This window comes from Mustela nivalis, assembly GCF_964662115.1.
Source record: "Mustela nivalis genome assembly, chromosome: 1".
Classification (NCBI taxonomy): domain Eukaryota; kingdom Metazoa; phylum Chordata; class Mammalia; order Carnivora; family Mustelidae; genus Mustela; species Mustela nivalis.
Window position 1 is genome coordinate 47,243,581 of NC_139020.1, and position 23,570 is coordinate 47,267,150.

General features: G+C 38.8%; 1 protein-coding gene across 6 annotated transcripts in view; it reads left to right on the forward strand.

The window, feature by feature from the left end:
* Positions 1-23,570, forward strand: part of CMSS1 (cms1 ribosomal small subunit homolog) — a 384,418-nt gene that overhangs the window by 246,204 nt on the left and 114,644 nt on the right. For 2 of the 6 annotated variants that reach the window (XM_082696020.1, XM_082696021.1), the window contains one exon: positions 18,141-18,183. The exons of the other annotated variants lie outside the window; for them this stretch is intronic. In XM_082696020.1, the coding sequence (XP_082552146.1) occupies positions 18,141-18,183 (43 nt within the window). The remainder of the gene's footprint in view (positions 1-18,140; positions 18,184-23,570) is intronic. 6 annotated transcript variants of the gene reach the window in all.

Sequence of the window (23,570 nt, forward strand, 5' to 3'; positions counted from 1 at the left end):
GGAGAGAGAAAGAGCAAGCACAAGTTGGGGGGAGGAGCTGAGGGAGAAGGACTCCCCGCTGAGCAGGGAGGGAGCCTGACGCAGGACTCCATCCCAGAACTCTGGGATCCTGACCTGAACTGAAGGCAGATGTTTAACCGATTGAGCCACTCATTTTTTCTTTTATCTGTATATACCTCACTTCCAAAGAACATGCTATTCAGAAGAATTAAGTAATTAATTGAGAGAATTGGGGTAATTGGAATATGAAGTTGGAGATAAGAGTGGGGAACAGAAATATATACTACCCAGTACTTTATGATTGTAGAAGTAATTCACAAATTTAGCTCTAAGCTTTCTTGTGCCCTAAATTAAAAGAAACATGCTATTTTAATCACCCAGCTTAACCTATGGCATCATAAGATAGTGTGCAGGAGCAAGTGGATTTTATTTGTTCATCCATTTACCAACATTTCTTGAGCACCTTCTAATGTATTTGGGAGCTTATATTGACAGAGCTTGGGCAGTATCAGAGAAAACACCTTTATTAGATTTGTGTGAAATGCTCTGTATGAAAGTATATAATCTCTTAAAATTGATTTTAACCGGGGTGCCTCAGTGGCTCAGTGGGTTAAAGCCTCTGCTTTCGGCTTGGGTCATGATTCCAGGATCCTGGGATCGAGCCCCACATCGGGCTCTCTGCTAAGCAGGGAACCTGCTTCCCCCCATCTCTGCCTACTTGTGATCTCTGTCTGTCACATAAATAAATAAAATCTTTTCAAAAATTGATTTTAACCTAAAATAGAATGTTTTGATTTTTTGTGAACAAATAGATTTGTTTGTGAACAAATCCAAATTATATCAGACACATTTTCATGAATTTCTTTTTTAACAGAAGTCTTGGTAGACTTCCTCCAGGTCTCATTAAATTATCACCTGTGACCTTGAAACCTGACTGCCTAAGTACATGTATCTTAAAGCACAAAAAGTATTTCCTTGATGAAAGTCTTCAGAGTCAGAATTTGGCCATAGGCAGTTGTGGAATGCCCTCTATGAAACTCATTGTTTTCAAATTATTTTAGGCAGCAAATTATCTTATGCCCACCCTCAATATAGAAAACACATGTAAGTTATATTTTGTTAAGTGTAAATTCATTGTTAAATTTTAACATATCTACTTATTATCAAGACAGTTGATGATACCAGTGAAACCCTTTCCATGAATCATAAATTTGAATGGATGATACTTGTTTTCTTTTGGCCCCAGCATCTTATTTTTTTCCACATTCTATTTTATTGCAATTTTTTAAAATTCATTTTGATGCCTCAATATATGCTATGCAATTAGACTAATCCAGAATCTTCAAAAAACGTCACAAATAATTTTATTTTAAAATTGAATAACTAACAAAAGCTAACTGCTCACATTCCTAAAAACATATATTTTGTTATGTTTTATATATTACAAATACATAATTTAATATATTTTATATATCATATATTTATAAATATATTTTTATGTTTAATCATATTCATAATGTGAAATATAAAATATTTTACATATTTATACATAAATATTATAAATATTTAATACAAAATGTCACACAGGAGATACACACAACTTACCAACACACCTTAAAATTATCCATTAAATTATCATGACCTATGTGTTATCTGTTAGGCTACCAATGACTAGAACTTGTTGTCAGAGAGTCCAGCTTGTACAGAGCTGACCAAGATCCAATGATACAGACTTGTAATGAGCAGATGTTGTTGAAAGTTTGTTTTTTCTTTCTTTCTTTTTTTTAAGATTTATTTGTTTAAGAGCGAGAGAGAACAAGAGTCGGGGGAGGTGCAGAGAGAGAGAGAGAGAATCCTCAAGCAGACTCCTTGCTGAGTGTGAAGACGCCCTCAGGGCTCAAACCAGAGACACTGAGATCATGACCTAAGCTGAAGTCAAGAGTCAGCTCCTTCACCAGCTGAGCCACGCAGGCACCCCATTTTTTTTAATCTTTCCTTGACATGTAATTGACCATGGCACACATGTGCTGTAGTAATGTACTTCATTGCAGTTTTACCTGAGCAGACATCCACATTCCAGAAATCAACTAAAGATTGATACAGAGCAATACCTTTCCTAATGAACAGCACATTTAAAAGAGATTCGTCTTTGTGTCCCAATACTACAGGAGGAGCTTTTGGTCCAAGGTCTAGGTAGATGGTGGATAGTGGCTATGGTTATGCTTTTTGGTGGCGATGTGTACATGTATACATGTATCCTACTAAAATTCAGTGCATCTAGTTGGAGGCATCATTTGTGTTATTATTGTCACTTTGTTAACTGAAACTCTACATGAGAGTAAGAGAGCCTCTCCTCCCTTTCTCTGGGCTTAAATTAGAAATTCTATGCTAGCTTGGAAAAAGAGAATCTCAGGCATGAAGATGCAAAACCAAAGAGAAAGTATTAACACCAAAGACTTATGGACAAATTAATGCTATTTTTTTTCCTATAACTAATTTCAAAGTAATTATATTTAAAAATTTTACAAAAGCAAAAATGAAGGTAGATATCCCCCTCCCCCCCCCCGTAATAGTCATATAAATTTGTTTGAGTTGTTTCAGTTTTTCTATCTGGAATGTGGCAAAGTTATAAATAAATTTAATGTTTAATCTTGTTTACATTTATAAAAATCTAAAATGCCTTTTAGTTATTTTCTACAGCTTGGTTTTTTTTCACAGAAAGGAAACTAGGTTCGGCAAGGATAAGATGACTGGAATTTTTAAAATCTGCAATATGTAATTTCCCCTAAGTGAAATTAAATTTAGTTCAACTCTGAGATAAATGCTATGTATGAGACCACTGGAGTTGGAGTTCTCCTGCTCTCCATTTGGTTACCAATCATTATTCCTCATTTCTATTCTCTCCAGAAACGAGGGTTTTCATGCTCTGTTGACCATATGCTTCCTGTGCCTTTATCTCTTATACCTTACATACTGCTCCAATTTGGGCCACAATTATAAGTCCTTGTATAATTCACCATAGCAAGATTTCTATCCCAGAAGTGGCTTGAAAAGACATAGTTTCCTAGGGCTGCCATAACAAATTACCATAAATTGAATGGGTTATAACAAGAGAAATTTATTCTCTCACAGTTCTGGAGGCTAGAAAGCTGAAGTCAAGGTGCCAGCAGGGCTTTGCTTTCTCCAGAGGCTCTGGAAGAATTCTCCTTGCTTCTTGTAGTGTATGGTGGTTGTCAACAGTCCATGGGTGGTAGTGGTGGTGGTAGTAATTCCAAAATCTGCCTCTGTCTTCACATGATTGTCTTCCTTCAGTGTGTAGTCTGTGTCCAAATTCCCTCTTCTTATAGGACACAAATCGTTGGGTTAGATAAGGCCCACTCTTATCCACTATAAGCTCATCTTGTTTACATCTACTAAGACCATATCTCCAAATAAAGTCATATTCAGAGGTTCCCAGTAAACATGAATGGGAGGACGTAGGAAGACGCACACCTGATATAGGTAGTAAGAATCTTGTTAAATTTGCTCAACTTCTTGAGCATTTAGGAGTCTGCACTTAAACATTTTTACTTGTCTGGTATCAAACAAAGCATCCATGAGCTTTCCTTCCACTTAGGATGTAGTTATTTGTTTTCTCCATATTGTCTCTTACCTGGAAATCTATCCAAAGCCACAGAAACCCTAACTAATCAATTCCTTGGTCACTGCCATAGCATATGCTGAGTCTGTATCATTTTATAAAATTGCCCCTCAGGGCCCAGTTTTGTTCTCCAGTATTCATATGCAACTGCAAATCAAAGTAAATTACATTCAAGTGTTTTCAAGCATGGATTCTGGCCCACAGTTCACTTCTTCCCAAATTCTTTACTTTGTTCTTTGTACATCTGGACATTAAGCTTACTTAAACTTGTATAATAATCTCCCTAAGGCATTAGCTGTGAAGAGCTACATTATCCCAGATTCTTTTACCACTTGAGCTTTGCTAGTATTCTAAAGGCTGGCCAAAGGTCAAATATTGTATGCTTTTAAGATAGTGTATAGTGTTTAACTCCCCTCCTTAACCAAAGATGCAGTTATACTGAAGAGAGGACCCAGGGCAAAGGTCACAAACTAGACCAGACACCACATTCCTTCCCAGGAATGTTTTCTTTGACATGATGGTTTTTTTTTTTAAAAGGTTGAGTTAGTTGCTAAAGAGAGCAGATACCATAAAGAAACCCAGGTATCTGGCTTTTTTTGAAAACACAGAAGATGTGTTCACATTTCTGCAGCTGTCCCTTCAGATAGAATATGGGTTCTCACCTGCACAGTGGGCCAATTTGAACTAAACCATTTCATTCATTTATGTTACCTATCTGGCTGTTATTGGCATTTGAGCTGTCTACCCCTGACCCAAGACTTAAGAATTCAACCTTCGTTTTCTTCCTGATGTGATTCAAATAACTGTATTGAACACACTGAGGCAAAGAGAACAGATCGTTGGTTTTCGTTCCTTCTGATTTTCACTGTCTTTTCCACCAATACCCCCAAGTTCAGTGGTAAGGTGCACACCTTCAGTCACAGGGCATCAGAATTCCATAGGCTTTCCCCTCTCTTTTTCTCAGTATCTCAGGTGTTACAGTTGAACTCAGATGTAAGAATTGAAAATTTCCAAAGTGGAAGGTAATTTCAAACTAAGTCTCATGTTAGTCTCTTGAGGTTGGATTTCATTATCACAGCACAGGCCCTTCCTATAATTTTTAAATGTGATTTCCTAGCCTGTGGAGCCTCTTATGGCCCTTTTTACTTAACCCTTTCTGCTTCCATGTTCTACCATTTACTCCACATTATTCCAACTTCAGATTAGAACCATCTTTCTGGAAGTCTCCTATCTAGACTCTTACCTTTCCTATAATCACTGGTCTTGCCCTAGAGAACATCTCTGGGCAACCTCTATTCTGGGTTTAGGATCTCCCAGTTCTCTCTGTCCTATTCTCATCACATCAATTTCTTCTTACACTCATAGTGTTTCTGTAGAGGGCTATCGCCTAAACCACTGACTTTGGGATCCTGAACAATGCCTCTCTAGCTTTCTTGGAATCATCAATATCACTAAAACACCCTCTTAGTTTTTCATTATCTCCAATGTCATTGGCACACTGGATTCATTCAGCCGATGGAATTTTATATTCACTGTATGCTCATGTGGCTACTTTGTCCTCTCCAGAATTCACAGAACATATTATCATGTTATGACAGTCACCACCTTAATGGTAGGAAAACCCTAATTTGTGTTTCCTCATATTAGTAAATCCTAAAAAACCCATCTTTACCTTTATTTTAAAGCTTCTTGGAATTTCTGATTATAAAAGTAGCATGCTTATTATAGAGGATGTAGAAAATACACAAAAATACAAAGATAAAAATAAAAATTACTCATAACTGTACCAAATAGAGCAAACAATTGTTAACATCTTGATATGTTTATTTTCACATTTACATTTTAATCTCTTCCTGTCCCAGTTCTTTAGTTCTCAAACACTCTTGAGAGAAGGGTAATTTTTATGACTAAATTTAGAGAAGAGAGTTATATAACCCAAGAAAAGTCTAGCCTTAATATTGCATAATGTTCTCAATATTGTACACATTCCTGCTTGGTTTATGTTAAATTTAGCCCTCTACAATATGATGAATATTGGGTTTTTTATCACTACCCTCCAAGGAGTACAAAGATTAACTCTACAGTCCTCTCATTTTTCTGATAGAATAGATTGTATCATGGGCCCCCCATATGTACAGAGCCCTGGCTTAGTCTTAGGCATTTGTCATGGACTGAATTATGTACCTTGCCACCCCAAACTCATACAGTTGAAACCCTCCTCTCCCCACAATGTGATGGTATTAGGAAGGAGGGCCTTTGGGTGGTAATTAGGATTAGATGAGGTCACAAGGGTAGAGTCCTCATGAATAGGATTAGTGACCTTACAAAAATCATAAGGCATATTGCTTCCTTTCTTGGCTCTTCACCATGTGAGGATAGTGAAGTCAGTAGTCTGCAGTCGGAAGAGGGCCCTCACCAGAGCTTGACCATGCTGACACACTGATCTTGGACTTCCAGCCTCCAGAAGTATGACAAATTTCTGTTCCTTGTAAGCCACTCAGTCTGTGGTATTCTGTTATAGCAGCCCAAACTAAGACAGCATTCAAGGAAGAAGATCCTGACAGATCTGGCTGTAAAGACACAGATGAAAAGAGGTTCATACTTACCCAAGGTTATAAGAGCCTAATGGACCAAGATCTTAAGCTAGGGCTTGAAAGGGAGAAAAGGTAGGCAGTAGAGGAAAATTGTTCAGGTATATTTTATAATAGAAAAGTGTTAGGGACCAACAATTATTATTGGCTGAGAGTATAGCAAGCTCCTAGCTGGAAACCAAGTCTGATTCAGCTCTGAAATCTTCTCACAACATTTTCAGCTGATGAACTGATGAATCTCTAATACATCATTCCATAAATATTGTTAATTATTCTGGACTTCACATTCACCCTTTTAAAATTTTATGAGAGGGCACCTGGGTGGCTCAGTTCATTAAGCGACTGCCTTTTGCTTAAATCGTGAACCTGGAGTCCCAGGATGGGAGTCCACATCAGGCTTCCTGCTTAGCAGGGAATCTGCTTCTCCCTTTGACCGGCTCCACGCTATCTCTCTCTTTCTCTCTCTCAAACAAATAAATAAAAATAAAGTAAAATTTTATGAGAGGCTTTTTAGAAATTTATTTAATAACCTAGAGATACCTATTTTAAACACATGTTATTTAGTATTAAAATAAATTAATTGCAGTTGCTAAACTTACTAGCTGGTGATACAAAGATAAAGAAAGTTCATAACATAGTCTAGTTGAGCTAAATAGCATCTAGGTGAGAAATGTTTCTAGCACTTGCTGACTTATGTGCTAGTGGTGAAAAAGGATGTCATAATTAATACAGCTAAGGTTCAGTTTATAGACAGCTATAAACAAATGGCTCATTGCTTTGGATAGCCATACGATCAGGGGACAGCTTCAGACCATTAAAAAATAAATAAATAAAATAAACAGGTGGTTTGTCTACAATTTTGAAGTAGCTCTATAAGAGGAAGTGATGATTGGATTTCTCAGGGTGGCAGAATGTAATGGAAAGCCCTGGACTTGGAGTCTTTTCTGACTCCAGTTTTTCTACTGATGCTGGCAGAGCCAGCCCTTAGTTGTTATAATCTTTGCATATTGTATGCTTTCTTTACTTTTCCAGTGAACTAGATAAACTTCTCTAATATTCTGCAACTTTGCATTCTCCACATGTGTCTGATCATTCTACAGGAAACCAAGAATGCAATGAGATATCACTTTAAGGAAAGATGACGTGATCTCTAGTACTAAGCTTCTTGTCCAGCCTTAGGCATGTCAGTTTCAGATACTCATTACATCATCAGGGAAGAAGGCCAATAAAAGCCTAGACCTCTCAGGCAGTAGGATCTACTTATAAATTGGAATGGACAGAGTAGCTGCGGTTTTTCCAAACTCATGTTCTTGGGTATTACTAAAATGCATTTTATGTGCTGCATCTTGTTCAAGTTTTCGTGATGTGTCCCTGTAAAAGTCTGCTGGCCTCCTGCAAGCAGGGAATATGTCTTTGGTTATCTGTTACCAGTTAGCTCAGTTGGTTAAAATCCAAGACAGTGGGATCAGGCTCCATATGGGACAGTTGGCTTTATTCAGAACAGTCCCAGCTTGCCCAGCTGGTTCAGAAATGCATGCATTTGATCACAGAGGGCAGAAGTGTGCATATGACTAGCTCAGCATAACCTATTCCTCCTACTAGAAAATCACTCAGAGCCCATGTAATTCTGACAGAGGTTATTGACCTCAAACTTGTTTAGAATTACCAACTGTGAGCACAGTGCCATGACGATTTATGCATTCCTTAAAGATCCTGATGACCTTTCACCCAACTGACCATATAAAGCTTTCTACAGTTTGAGAGACTCTGATGAAAACAGCTTGTTATTGGAGGCTCTCTGACAGATGTTATGCTAAGTATAATGCATGCAATCTCTCATTCACACCTCAAAGTAATCCCATGCAATATGTACTATTTTTATTCTTTGCAGTTGAGAAAACCGTGGCTGGGAGAAGTTATCTGTCCCAAATCTACTGGCTGGCAAAGCCAGGACTCCCGTCTAAGTGTGTCTGGCCCCAGAATCCATGCTTTGACCCATTCTACTGCCTCTCTTAGGATACTATACGGTTTGGGATTTTAGAAACTGTGATAAGCTCTTACCTGTGGCATGAAACCTTCCACAATCAGATGCTTGTGAGTGAGTATGGGTTTTAAGTTGTAATTTCTTGATGAAAAATGAGATAAATTTTCTTTTCTCATTTAGAGAAAACCTGATAAACAGTGAAGTGAGGCAGATGTCTGTTCTTGGGTGCTTCTGTAAGTCTACCATTAGTAACCTCCTCTCTGCCCCAGCAGCCTGAGATACTCACATCCCAAATATAAAGCTTTTTGTTCAGCTTTAGTTTGTCAAACTTCTAGTTCAAACACAAACTCCCATAGTGGGCAAGTTGAAAGTCCACTTCTTTTCTTCTCTGAATTCCCCACATCTCACCATCACCTCAGTGTACTTTATACTCTCAAACCCAGAGGCATCAACAGATCAGTCAGACCAATTTTTCCTGATCTTCTCAACAATAGAACTGCACAGGCTTTTCAGTAGAAGGGGAAAGCTATAAAATGTCTCCTGTTGGAACATTGAGTAAAGCCTTGATTTATCCCCTGGAGTCACAGTTTCGTCTGTGAAGTTTAATTTAAAGTTTAATCATTGAGCAATGGGGTTAGTATTCTGGAACTCTTCTTTCTGACCTTCTGAATTTCACTCACACTTGAGTGAAAAGGGGCAGCTTGAATGCATGCAGAAGGCATTTGGTGCAAGTTAAGGGAAAGGTCCTTGGTCCTTGGTAATATGCAGCTCTTACAGTGTATTCCTTTTGAGACTTTGTAAATGGTAATGAAATGAAGGCTGCCTTCAGGGTAATTTTTCTTTTTCCCAGTCAGCAGTACAAAGTAAGACTCCAGAGTTCATGGTTTTCCTTTTAAAAAGGTCGTACTGACTCAATTTACTATTGACACAGAAAGTATACTCAGAGTTGAAGACCCTCTAGATAATCTAAGTTGTTTCCATTGTCCAGCTTCTGGGAAGCTATCATTTTAAAAAAAAACAAAATACCTCTTACAATTTTTTAAAAGAGCTTTATAAATCACTGCTCTTTGATGCTATTAAAGAACAAGGTCTTCCATTTCACATTCTTCTTGAGATCTTGTAAAACCCTTCACTCATGTGTCCTTACCCTGACCTCCTTTTATTTTCATCTCCCTGATCCATGCTATCATCTGCTTTCCACTTGTGGCCTTTCTTCCTTCCCTTCAGGGAATAGTTTTTTAGCACCTATTATGTAAATAACTAGCAGTGTGCTAGACACTGAGGAGGTGAGGGATGAACATGAAGACAAAGACCATGTCCTCCAAGGACTTAAAGTATAGTTCAGAGGTTGCATACTTAATGGCAGGGGGAGATGGGACGGTATACAAGGGAGTGGAAAGAGGCCAGCTACAGGACAGAGGGCTGACTGGGACTACGCCAAAATGGAAAGGACATGGCACTTCTGAAGAGATCAGTCATGATGCAGCTCCAGCTTATTGGAACCATCCTCGAATGCTAGCCCAGCATTGTCAGAGCTTCCAGTTTGTCTAGAGAAGTCAGAAATCCAGATTTTTATTATGTGCCATCTCCAGGGTTTTTTTAAATGCTGGCAACTAACTCACATTCTTCAAAAACACTGTGTAGGCCAAACAAAACATGTATGTGGGCTGAATTCAACCCATGGTCCTTTAATTTAGGGAGTTTTGGTCTGGTTAGTGAGGTAAATCACACATGTATGAAATCATTAATTTAAAATGCAGCCCATATGACTAAGAATCATAATGAATGACACAGACTGTTCCTGCTAGAGTTCAGAGAAAGGAGAAGGAGGACTGGGGAGATGGGACAGTAATGGGCTTCAGGTGCTGTGGCCTCAGCTGTGCTGGGCATCTTGAGGGACAAAAAGAAAACTGGAGGATATATGTTGGGAATTTGGTTGACCCACTGAGATCTGGTGGTCGACAGTCTCCAGTGCCACACTAGGAGGTTGGGCTTTACCTTCTCTGTCATGGGGAGCCATCGAGGATTTGCTGATCTGCAGTTTTAGATAATAAAATAAATAAAATCTCTTGTGGGTAAAGGGACAAAGTAGCATGCAAAGAGAAACCATCAGGAAACTCTTGCTGCAGTGCTTTACCCCGTTTTCTATTCCTCTTCCTCTTACACCCCTCTACAGCACATCCCAAAACTTTCCACCTAAAGAAGCCTCCCTCTGGCAGGGTAGCTTTGAAGTATGCCAGTGCCCTAAAACAGAACAGTATAACAAAATCAGACCAGATTAAAGTAGCAAGGCAGGGGGTGGGGGGGGGGACCCTTGCTGCCACCTCTCATTAAGTGAAAACCACTGTTTAAAAAAGAAATAAGGTAGGCCTTTAAGATATATACATCTATCTAATACCAAGCTCTATTTAATACAAGCTACATATCTATGTGGCTCTAAAATGGGGATGGGAAGGTACAGAACTATATTCTCCTTAGGTATATGAGTTATTTAGGAATAGCTCAGCGGTAGCCACATACATACTTTTATTATGTTATATTATTACATTTATTAGCAAGAAATTTTTAAGGATCCCATAGAGGTGCATAGAGGAAATGGCCTTTTCAATCAAAACAGAAGAGCACTATTAAAAAAATTTTTAAAAAGTAAGAAAGAGTACAAAATTTTAGATATGAGACTATATAGTGATCTTTCAAATATACCTAACATACCAAAAATGAATCATCCCTAAGTGCCCAGTTGAGTGTATTTGTGAGATGATGGGCTCTCCTTGTACATCATTGGACAGTTACCTGGGCCCCATCTCTGGACAGTGGTAGTTGGTTAGTTTAAGGTGGGACAGACATGGACTTTGGAAAATCTTCACAGCTGGTTTAGGATGCTACATGACTTTGCTTAGAAACTAGAATTTCAGTGTTTGGCCAAAGTAGGCAACTCTTAGTCATTCCAGATGTGATTATGCAAGGTTTTAATTTTCTAGGACCCTCATTTTACTTACTCTTCCTCTTTTTACTCAACATTTTCATCATTTTATTTCTTACTAGTACTCTACCAGAGAATGAGAGGAGAAAGACAAAAAAGCAAGAACTGGGGTGCCTAGGTGGCTCAGTGGGTTAAAGCCTCTGCCTTCAGCTCAGGTTATGATCCCAGAGTTCTAGAATCGAGCCCCACAGCAGGGAGCCTGCCCCCCCCCCACCACCCTGCCTGCCTCTCTGCCTACTTGTGATCTCTCTGTGTCAAATAAATAAATAAATAATAAAATCTTTTTGGGGGGGAAAAAGCCAGAACTAATATTTATTTATTTATGGTTTTTATTTATTTGGGAGAGAGGGAGAGCATCACTGGGAGGAAGGGCAGAGGGAGCAGGAGAAGCAGGCTTCCTGCTGATCAGGGAGCCTGATGCTAGGATCATGACCTGAGCCAAAGGCAGATGCTTAACCAACTAAGCCACCCAGGCATACTGTTAGGGTTGTTCTTTTTTTTTAAGAGTTATTTATTTGAGAGAGAGAGAGCACAAACAGGGGGATGGAGCAGAAGGCGTGGGAGAGAAGTAGACCCCCTGCTGAGTGGGATGCCTACGCAATAGGGCTTCATCTCAAGACCCAGAGATCCTGGCCTGAGCTGAAACCCAGAGTTGGACTCTTAACAGATTGAGCCATCCAGGCACCTTAAAACCATTTCATATAAACCCATTTTACCTTATCATAAGAGCAATAATAATAATTATTATTATTATTATAGCAATAATAATAATAATACCAGTAACAAGAGCTAGTACTTCTTAAACATTTATTACATTCCAGGCACTACCTAAATACTTTAACATATTCATTTATTTAATCCTCACCAACTCTATGAGGTACATCCCATTACCCTCCCGATTTTGAGGTATTAAAATGAAACCATAAAGAGGTTGTTACATTAACCAAATGTCTCATAATTTAGAAGGATCAAAAGCAGTATTTGAAGTCAAGAAGACAGACTCTGGAGGCTTCACTTTTTTTGTGTGTGTGAAATAGATAGAAAACATGAAATTATTGTTTTAACCTTTTTTAAGTACACAATTCAGTGGCATTGTCATACAACCAACACCACCATTCCATCTCTAGAACTTTTTCATCTCCCCAAATTGAGAGCCTTCACTTTTAAATACCACTCTCTAATACCTCCCCAAAAGTACTTGAATATCTGGAAATGTTCACTATTTGTGGTGGTTTTGTCTTCTTTTAATACAGAAGATTTAATACTTTTTCACTCTTAGCATCCATTACTCTCCATTTACCCTGGGTGCCACTGCATGTTATCACACAGCCTGTTCCTGATACAGTCAGTTGCCCCAGCCTGTCCAAGTTTCAAACTGCTGCTATCTCTTCCCATATATTTGTGTGTTGGCACCTGCATGGGCAGTGACAGCTACATCACTTCTTCTGGCACTCTTTTGACATTGATTCTAAGATGCTTCCTATTATCAGGGGCATCTGGGTGGCTCAGTCATTTGAGTGTCCAGTCTTGGTTTCGGCTCAGGTCCTGATCTCAGGGAAGTGTGATTAAGCCCCGAGTTGGGCTCCACAGACCGCAGGGAGTCTACTTGACAGTCTCTCCCTTCCCTCCACCCCATCTTTCTCTGTCTCTCAAATAAATAAATCTATAAAAAAAAAAAAAAAGTGCATCCTAATATCAAACTTCAAATCATAAAAAAGTTTAATAGCCATGTATCTTACTTCGGCTTAAGGAAATCCAGTGTTATAGACTGATATGTCACTGTGAAGTAGCTTGTCCTTGTTCCTCAACACTCAGCCTACCACCACTGTGTTCCAAGGTTCATCCCTTCCTGCCTAGATTACTATGATATCTCGTCTCCCAGTTCTGAGTTTCTTGGACAAATTGGACATCATGAAGCCAATCTTGAGCAGCTCGTCTAGTCTCTCTGAGCCAATAGACCTTTTGTTCAATAGGAGAAGAGCATAGAATAGATAAGTTTCATTTTGATTCATGAGACTAAGATTCTAGTTCCCAGACATCTTCAAGATGGAGATGGAGGGCACTTGGGTGGCTCAGTTGGTTAGGTGACTGCCTTCAGCTCAGGTCATGATCCCAGAGTCCTGGGATCGAGTCCCTCATCGAGCTCCCTGCTCCCTGGGGAGTCTGCTTCTCCCTCTGACCTTCTCCTCTCTTATGCTCTCTCACTGTCTCTCTGTCAAATAAATAAATAAAATCATAAAAAATAAAAAGATGGAGATGGAATTTGGAGGTCATTGCTGCTAAAATCAAAAGAACTTAAGCTAGATTAAACGTTTCTTTGTTGTTATTTTACCACTTGGCATCTTGTTTTCTTTACTGCTGAGGTACCAGGGTCATTGCCTGCTATTTGTTGGCCATCTAAGACCTTTTTACCGGGTGCCTGGGTGATTCAGTGGGTTAAAGCCTCTGCTTTCAGCTCAGGGCAAGATCTCAGGGTCCTGGGATCAAGCCCCGCATCAGGGTCTCTGCTCAGCAGGGAGCCTGCTTCCCCCCCATCCCCCTGCCTCTCTGCCTACTTGTGATCTCTGTCAAATAAAGAAATAAAAATCTTTAAAAAATTTTTTTAATTAAAAAATTTTTAAAAATAAATAAATAAAACCTTTTTGCCCCAAGACTCCACCTCTTCTCTAGTTGTTCCCAAATAATAGCCAGTATTTCTTCCCCTTTTTCCCTGTCTCCCCAGTTTTAAAAAATATATAAGAGAAAAGTTTACAATTGGCCCCATCCTTAATAATGATTTGACTAAACCATTAAAAATGTGAGTGGCTTATTGCTTTATATCTGAATAGCTGTATTACTGTAAGTGTAATTATTAAAATATCTGAAATTTACTACTTAATTCAAAGAATAGTGGTCTTAACTTTCATATATGTATTTGGATGGATAGATAGATAGATAGATAGATAGGAAATTTATAAACCAAATTTAAAGACTCCTGAACTTCTACCCACCCTGAACAACTAGCACCTTAGGTATAGGGATGAATACTTTCTGGTCCAAAGTTTGACAGTCTTTTTTAGAAGTTATTTTAAGGATTATTTTAATTTGGAAGCATGACTTTTTCATTTAAAAAAAAGAGGGGGTGCGCCTGGGTGGCTCAGTGGGTTAAGCCTCTGCCTTCAGCTCAGGTCATGATCTCAGGGTCCTGGGATTAAAACCCTCATCAGGCACTTTGCTCACCAGGGAGCCTGCTTCCTCCTCCCCCTCTGCCTGCCTCTCTGCCTACTTGTGGTCTCTCTCTCTCTCTCTGTCAAATAACTAATTAAAATCTTAAAAAAAAAAAAAAATTCAAGGGCATCTCCGTGGTTCAGTCAGTGAAGTGTGCAACTCTTGATTTCGGTTCAGGTCATGATCTCAAGGTTGTAAGATTGAGCACCGCGTCAGGTTCCGCAGTAGACATGGAGCCTGCCTGGGATTTTCTCTCTCCCTCTCCTTCTGCCCTCTCTCTCTCTCTTTTTCTTTCCCTCTGTTACTGAAGAAAAAAAGTTGACTCACCAGTTTTTTGGTTTTGATTTTGTTTTGGGGGTTGTTGTTGGTTTTTTTTTTTTTTTTTCCAATTTATAAGGTCCCAGGAAAACAAGTCAGCCTACTTAAAACCTCATCAAAACTCTGGGCTTCAGCGCACAGAGGAAAACTAATTTTTAAAAGCATCTCACCACTTCTTTCTGTAAAGAGGGCTCCAGTTAAAAAGATAAACTGATTTTTCTCTGTTATTTGAAGTATGGGTAAGAAACCTAATCAAGTGTTGAAATCTCTCCACTGGTTTCCCTCAAGAGTAAAAAATAAATAATGTTGATGATAACTATATGCTCACCAGGGAGCCTGCTTCCTCCTCCCCCTCTGCCCCCACCTTGGACAGGAAAATGTGCTTCTAATCCTCTTAAAACTCAACTTCGTAAATCAGGTAGAACCTTCATGAATCAGGTAGAAGAGCCCTTGTCTTATTTTTATTTTGTTTTTGTTTTGTTCCTTCTGATTTCAGAGATCTTAGAGGAAAGGACATTTTAGATGTGAGTTTGAGTCTGTTATAAACCTTAAGGAGCCACCTTTTCTTTCTAGAGTTACTGGATTTTCTTCTGAGAATGTTATTAGGATATGGTAGATTGGAAAGACAGAGGATGTATCAAAATAAACATTTTATGAGCTTCTGCTTTGCAGTTTAATTTACAAAGTAGACAAAACCTCTGAGTATTTCCTGTATATCTTAAGGGACAAATTTGTCACCAGTTCTCCAGCCCCACTGCCCTTCTTTTTCCAACTACCCACCGCCCCCGCCCCCAACACATACACATACTTTTTTGCTCTTGTTGTTTTTAACATTAAAGCCACTTATCAGATGTGGGACTGGTGTGTATATTTGCAAGCACCATGCTGGATTAAGTATGCTGTAATTTATTGTCTTAATTTGTGGCATATAAACCATTTTTCTTTTTTTCTTTTTTTTAATGTTTTAACAAGTGCAGCCCAATACTAAATATGGAGAAGTTAAAAAACCCCTTGGCACTCTAGAGGATAGAAGTCCCTGGAGTGGAGGAAGGGAGACAAGCAGAAGGCTTGGAAAATGCTTACAGCCCTAAAGAAACTTGCAATTTCCACTGGCTGATTTTCTTTAACCTCGTATTCACTGAGAGCATGTTGATAGATCATATTCATACATAGGAAATTTTTAGTAAGTTCCATGTTGCCATCTACATAAGATTTATTTTACCAAACAACAATTTTTAAAAGAAATTCAGCAGTTAGATTTTCACACATTAAGTAGGCTGGTAGAGGGCAGATTTGAACCAAAAAAAAAAAAAAAAAAACCTAAATAAACAAACATGTTCCTGTCACTATTCGTATATGCATGGAATATCAATATGTTAACATATGCATAGCAGAATGTGTGATAGAAGGAAAAACAAGGCATGGTTCTTGTTTTCTGGTAAGTCTGATAAGTTTGAGAACCATGAACTCAAATGACATGAGATAGAATATTGAAATTGATATCATTGATCTATACATTGAGGAATCTACTTGATGTTATGTGTTAATGGCAAGTAAATGTGGATCGCTGGCCCGCTGCTACTCACAGTGTTGTCTGAGTACGGGCTGCATCAGCATCAGATATGCGGATTCTCAGGCCCCAACCCCAGACCTACTGAATTCAAATCTCCGGGGGCGTGTGACCCAGCAACCGGTGTTTCAAGAGGTTTCTAAGTTTTAAGAGTCTCCCAGCTAATTCTTACCATTAAGTTTGAGAACCATTGTTCTAAACTTCAGTTCCCAAGCTGTTCCAGTCCTCATGGTGGGCATTATCATCCAAAGTGACAAGTGAGGAGTGGGAAATCAGAGAGATAAGTAACTTTGCTAAAAGCCGTATTGCTAACATTATAGCAGTCTAGATTCAATACCAGTTCTGTTGTACCATTTCATAAATCTATACTCCTCCTTCTATTCCTGCTATCTCATCCTAGAAATTGTTGTCAAATGTGAAAGCCATTTTTCTAAAGATTCCATCTTAGTTTTCAACTTTTCATATTACTCTTTCTCCCTAACTAAAAAGGTATTCACTTTAATTATTTTACCACTGCTGTAATGCCCATGGCTGTCATCATTCTGATGCTGACTTGCAAATGACACTTTTGGTTTGTTTTCCTTGCCATGTCATTATCATATGGGTCATTTAGTATCACCAGTGACCATGCTCTTATTCCTAATCAGTCCACCAGCATGTCAGTATGTATTCAGATTTGGCATGGGGATTGCTCGATTCAGCAGCACATATACTAAGATTTGGCATGGGGAACAAAACATCATTTTTGAAGTTTAATTGAATTTAAAAATAAGTATTTATTGTCCAGCCATTTGCCTAATACCATGCTCTGCACTAGCCTTTATTTTGAGAATGTGTTTCTTGGAGCAGCAGGATATGGACCTTCTGAGTCAGAAATGCTGAGGATAAGGCCTTGTAGTCATCTTTAAAAGTCATCCAGATGATTCTAATGCATATTAAAGTTTGAGAACCACTGCTGTAAGAGACATGAGAAATTAGAGATGTGGTCTTTACAACTTAAAGAGATTATCATCCATTGTATCTTGCCCACTTGTCAGAGACTAAATTCAGACTAGGGTTTCTAATAGCTAAGAACTGATGGGAGTATCATGGTTTTGCTTTACTGTGTCTCCAAGATTCAGAAATGCCTCCTGCAGCTCTTTGTGGGTTTTTTTTTTTTCCTTCCTCTTTTAATGAAAGTCAATCATTCATTTATAAAACCATTTACAGAAACTTCAGTATGTTTCAGATGGCAATTACATTTTTTTCTCTCTCCAGGGGTCCCAGTTGCAAAGAATTCTTAAAGAACAGAATTGTTTTGTTTATGTAAGCAGTCATTTGCCATGTGGGGAGCTTGAAAACAGACTAAATAAATGGTTTTGATAGTGATGTCATGGATAGTGGTGATTAAAGCAAGGATAATGCAGAAAGCTGTGCTTCTTAAACAGCCCAGGCTGAGACCAATGCCTGAAATTCTGGGTCAGTTTGTAGATTTTTGTGTGATTATATTTAAAGCGAGTTATTCCTTGTTTTCTCTCAGGATATTCTGCTTCAAAGAGAAGTCTGTCTTCTTCAGAGAAAGACCCAAAATGTGTATGCCACGTAGATTGCCTGCTCAAGTGTGCTCTGTATACAGAAGGACAGGTCCAGACTATGATTAGGTTATCAGCTAGAGGATCTCTAAAATGTACACTCTGGAAGCACCAGTCACATAGAATACAGGAGCTTTGCCTCTCAGTGGCCCTGCATACATTATCAAATCTCATTTCTGAGCCAGGGATATTTCCAGGGTTCACGGTTGAGCTAAATTAGGGGATCCCTATTCAGAGTGAATTATACTAACCCTTTCACTTCTTATCCTTTCTCAGCATTGTCACATTTCAAGTTATTTGGGCCTCTCCTGTGTGCCAGGTAAGAGTATAGGGAGAATGTGATGCTTATACCTTGGATAGCTTGTTACTAAGCGGCCTGGTAAGAGTTCTAATGTATAAAAAAGGTCAAGGCTTTTGTAATATCTGTTGAATCCTGGGATCTGATTCATCCCATTCCTCCATTGGTATACATAACTGAGAACAGTGGTTTGCAAATAAAGTTTGACCTAAAGTCACTTCATCCAAAATGCTGTTAGATCATCTGAATTTTGAAGCTATGTTATTCAAATACATATTTTTTTCAATGCTAATACAAGCCCTTATGGTGAGGGAAGAACACCTAGAATTCACAAGATTATCTGGCTATCCAAGTCAGTAGTATACCAGTTTGTATAATAAACTGATCAATGATTAACTAGTTTAAAACCTGTGTACTAGGCACTGAGTAGGGGATGAATAGTAATTTAAAATACAGCCCTTGTGGCCGCTCCCCAAGCCTTAAACCATATGAGCTTCTATTTCAAAGAGGCTTTGTTGGCCATCCAGGAAACTTCTATGTTTAGTATGACCGAGAAGCACTATATAGAAGCATGATATAGCAAACAAATAAAACCAAAGCTGTCCCTACACCCTGCAACTCATTTGTGCCTTTATGTCACTCTCTATCCCAGTGACCCAAAGGCCTCACCAAGGATCCTTCAAGGACCTCTTCAACACAATTCAAAATTCCCAAGAGGTCCTAGAAGGAAGATAACTCTTAAGTCAAAAAGACATTGCTCTACAACTAATGATGAGAATTTTGGAATAACTTCTTCATAAAATTGTGGGCAATTAAGTGGAGCTGGTGTGAAAAATGCACACTTAATCAAAGAATTACCATTTTTCATATATCAAATTGGCAAATTTTGTTAATGATCGTACCTGGTATTGACAAAGATATAGGGAAAGAGGTGCTTTTGCACATTGCTATAGGGAGTATAAATTTCCCTTAAAATAATTTCAAAATGTTATCATAAAGCTAAGTGGATGGGTGGGTGGAGGAAAAACAGAGTTATAGATAGAGTATCTTTGACCCAGCAATTGCATTTTAAGGTATTTATCCCAAATAAATCATAGGAGACATGTATAAAGATTTAGCTACAAGGCTGTTTATCACACTATTGTTTATAACACTAAAAAACTAGACACAGTTAGCATAGGGCTGAAACTCTGTATGCATTGGATCAATACTACTTAATCCCTTCCACCTAATCTGGAACCCCCATCCACTGCTGCTCCCACCACCATTCCTCCCCAGTGCAACCAGTAAGAAAACCATGGCTAAAAATGTTAAGTAACATCTCCAAAAATCAACCAGCCAAGATGAACAGCAGTATTTCAGTGTTTTAAAGAATTCTGTGCTGGTTACTGCTTTTTCTCTATTTCATTATAATCAAGAATGACTTGTGCAGCTTCATAATCCCTTATCTTCAGTACTGAAGTCCAAAAGTACAGGTCTGTGAAGTAGTTTTATACAAACTCATTTGACAACAAAACTTGATCTGAATTGACACAAGTTTATTTAGAGTCTAACCAGTTAGTGTGAAAATAAATATATCTTATTGCAAGAATGTTAATGTTTAATTAGTGGGTGCTGCCCAGGAACTTGCTGGCAGTGTTATGTAACGCATAATGCATGTACCATTTCACCTTTCTAAAATCTGAAAACTTCTCAGACACATGTGGCCCAGGAATTTCTTATGAGACATTGTGGACCTCTAGTTTCTTCTTCAGTGAGGAGAAATCAGCACACCTGTTCATTATGAAATGAACAGTGCTTAGGATATGGATTAATTTCTCTTTAACATTCCAGGGATAGAACCTAGTGCTTTATGTGAAAATGAAAGTTTCTTTAGCCACACTTTTTTCTTAGATGTTTCTAGTTTAGGTGGTTACTATGTTGGGACCAGATATTAAATGTTCTCCTAAAGTGGGTTAATTATGAGAATAGATTCAACTTCATCTAGAAAGAACAACATCTAGAAAAACACTTACAGTGTTCTCTTAAAGATAATGAAAAAACCACCCAGCTTTTAGAGGTCATGATTCAGATGACCTGGCTATTAAAATGGACATTCAAGAGCTATATTTTATGTTCTTTATCTTAATGCTTTTATTTCCTGTTTGGACATTTCAAAGGAGAAACTTAATGTATGACTGGACTATGAATGGCTAGGACATCAAGAAAGATGAGCAGGGCTTTCCCTTTCTTTGTGAACTTACCAGTACAGAGATCAGTGTTTCTCAGTGTTCTGTGTATACTGGAAAGAGTGAAGACTCTTCTTTCTGTGAATTCATAGATTGTCTATGGGTAATCCATAAAACAAAGAAACAAAGTTCAGCTCTCTCCACCCTCACCCAGCAGGTGGCACTGTTAAATAGAGGGATATGGTAGCACGGTGAGCTGCTTTTCTGCTCCACAAATCCAGTTACAACCTTAGCAAGTACCCACATGTTTTTGGCGCTTACTGTGTATCAATTGAAATATTTGAAAGTCTTCTAGTTCAATACCTCAAACAAGTTTTGTTTAATTTCATTTCCAGCCTTCTGTAAAGCTCTAGCTTCCTTTATGATTGGCAGTGTCAAGTGCTCACTCTTTGACTCTAGCGTTAGCACAATCACTGTAGTCCTTTATAAAAGTAAACTTCTTTTTCTGCACCTGGATGTTAGAATGGATTCTTTCTTCCCATTTGTAGGGAAGGTTACACTCTCATCTTCCAGGTTTTGGCCCCATTACCCCTTCTGCTTGGGAAAGAATCCACTACCTACTTGAATGATTTAACCAGTTTGTGGGACAGCAGCCTTAAATGAGCCAACCATTAGCTGCCCATTCAGCTACCCCAACTCAAGAGAAGTAAAAGATTAAGAAAAAGGGAAGAAATAGCCAGTTGTGTCTCCCAGACCTTTCTTTTTGGAAAGACACTTTCCTCTTGTCCTCTGAGAGCAGTATTTTAGAGTTCTGACACAGCAGGCAGTTGAACCAGTGTTATAGTCTAAGGACTAGTGATTCCTTCAGGCTGCAGTCTCATGGGGCACCAGACAGTTTTTGCTTATAAGAACTTTCACTTCGTTTTCACAGACATTAATAGTTTCCTGGCACTGCCTTTCAGGAAATGTCGTCATGGTCTGGAGGAACCAATAAAAATACAAGTAACCTGTTTTGACAGATCTCTTTTGTGCCAGAAATTTCAGAATTGGAGGGGAGGGTGGGTGATGAACCAGTCCATTTGTGAAGGTGTAAGGAAAAATCGTGGATTTGCCATAAGAGAGAGAGGTGGTACCTGCCCTGACGTGAAATATAGAGAGCTCTGAAGTTGTAAAGGAGTTCCAGCTCATTTAGGCAAAGTTTAAAAAAAAATCTGGTTTGATAGAATAATTCAAGTCTATAGTACAATGGGAGATTTTTTTCCTTTTTTTCCTTCTCATTTCAAATAGTACTTAACTCTTTTGATCCTCAAATAGAAAACTCATGCATTAGAAATTAACCTTTGATTTTGGATGGATACATAGTACTGCCATAATGTATACAGAAAAGAGGCCGTGGCTTTGGCTTTTTTTGGGGGGGGGGGTTAAGATTACTTTTTCAACCTCTATACCCAACATGGGGCTCAAACCAGATCAAGAGTCACATGCTCCACCGACTGAGTCAGCCTGGCACTCCAAGAGGCCATGGGTTTGGATAATTATTACCAAGTGGCTAACATTAGATGCTCTTTACTTATCCCTGATATGGCCAGAGCAAAGATCTGCATCCCATTAATTTGAGAAAACTTGAATGTTGCTCTAGGACATTAATTGGAATTAGTTCTGGGGGGTGATCAGCTGTTTCCCTCTTGAAAGTTTTTGAGAGAAGTTGGTCACCATAATACTAAAAGAATGTAGTGTAAATAAAATTCATAAAATACTTCAGAAATGATTACTTGCTTTTTTTTTTTAAGATTTTATTTATTCAATAGAGCACTCGTCCACCCACACACAGAAGGAGGGAGGGGCAGAGGGATTTTTTAATTTTTTAATTAAAAAAAACCTTCCATTTGTTTTTAAAGAGAAGCTGCTCTTTTTCTTGGTTGAACTAGCACTTACAAATTTCCTTTTTATGTCAAGTCTTTATAATTGCCCCTCTTTCAGACATACCACTACTGATTTACGTCGGGGAAGTAGAAAAAGAAATTGATTTTGTTTCACCCACTCCATCTTTTAATTAAAAACCTGCTTTTGCTACACAGCTATTTGGATATGATGGAGAAACTTGCAGGTCAAGAAGAAAGTCAGAACAGGTATCACCATCTCCTACTCCCTGGAGGGAACTCTCAATACACGTTCTGTCCGTGCTAAGACTATCAGCCTTTCCCATCTTGCTGTACCTGGTGCCAACCTAAGAAAAGCAGTCTAAGTAGCTATTATTCTCTTCCTAAGACCCCCACTGTTTCCAAGCATTCACTAAAACTAGGAACAAAAGTTCAGAAAAGCCCAAAGGTTTGAATCTTCCTTACTACTGATTCTAGTCAGAGCCAAGTCCCAACTTCGATGTCCTAGGGCCAGATTTTGAGGCTAACCCAAAACAGATCTTTCTGGGTAGGCCTTTTTCTCACCCGTTTCAAAACTGCCCTCTCTTGGGGCGCCTGGGTGGCTCAGTGGGTTAAGCCGCTGCCTTCCGCTCCGGTCACGATCTCAGGGTCCTGGGATCGAGTCCCATATCGGGCTCTCTGCTCAGCGGGGAGCCTGCTTCCCTCTCTCTCTCTCTCTGCCTGCCTCTCTCTCCATCTACTTGTGATCTCTCTCTGTCAAATGAATGAATAAAATCTTTAAAAAAAAAAAAAAAAAAACTGCCCTCTCTTGACCAAGGCTGTTTCTTCCCAAGTGCTCCATGTCTACCTTTCCCTTCTGATTTCACTTCTCATCATCCTCTTTTTCCTGCCCAGTCTCTTTTCCTATTAGCTGTCTCTGGCTCTTGGTTTCCTCCTAAAAAGAGCCGCTATGTGAAAACTTTCAACCTGGAGAGGTGATTAAAATTCTTAAGGTTCACACTCATCGGGGGCCCAACTGCATTATTTCTTAGGTGTGAACATAAGAAATCTGACCTGTCAATCGGGTGTCTTCAGGGTGGCTTTACCGTATAAACTAATTAATTGCATTTTTACAATTTGGTATCTTGATCCACAGATTGAAACTGAAATACAGAGAACTCTTATCTGCAGTGGTTCATGGACTTTTTCCCTATGGCAAGCTAATTAGCACCTGTCAGGATAAAATTCACCTCTGATGGCCTTAGGGACTGTCATTGTTCCAGATGAACAAGGTGGATTTACCACTCTTTTCAGCATTGCACAGACCATATTTTAGGACTGTGGACTAGGCATTAAGCTATGAACTGAAGGTTCACTGATC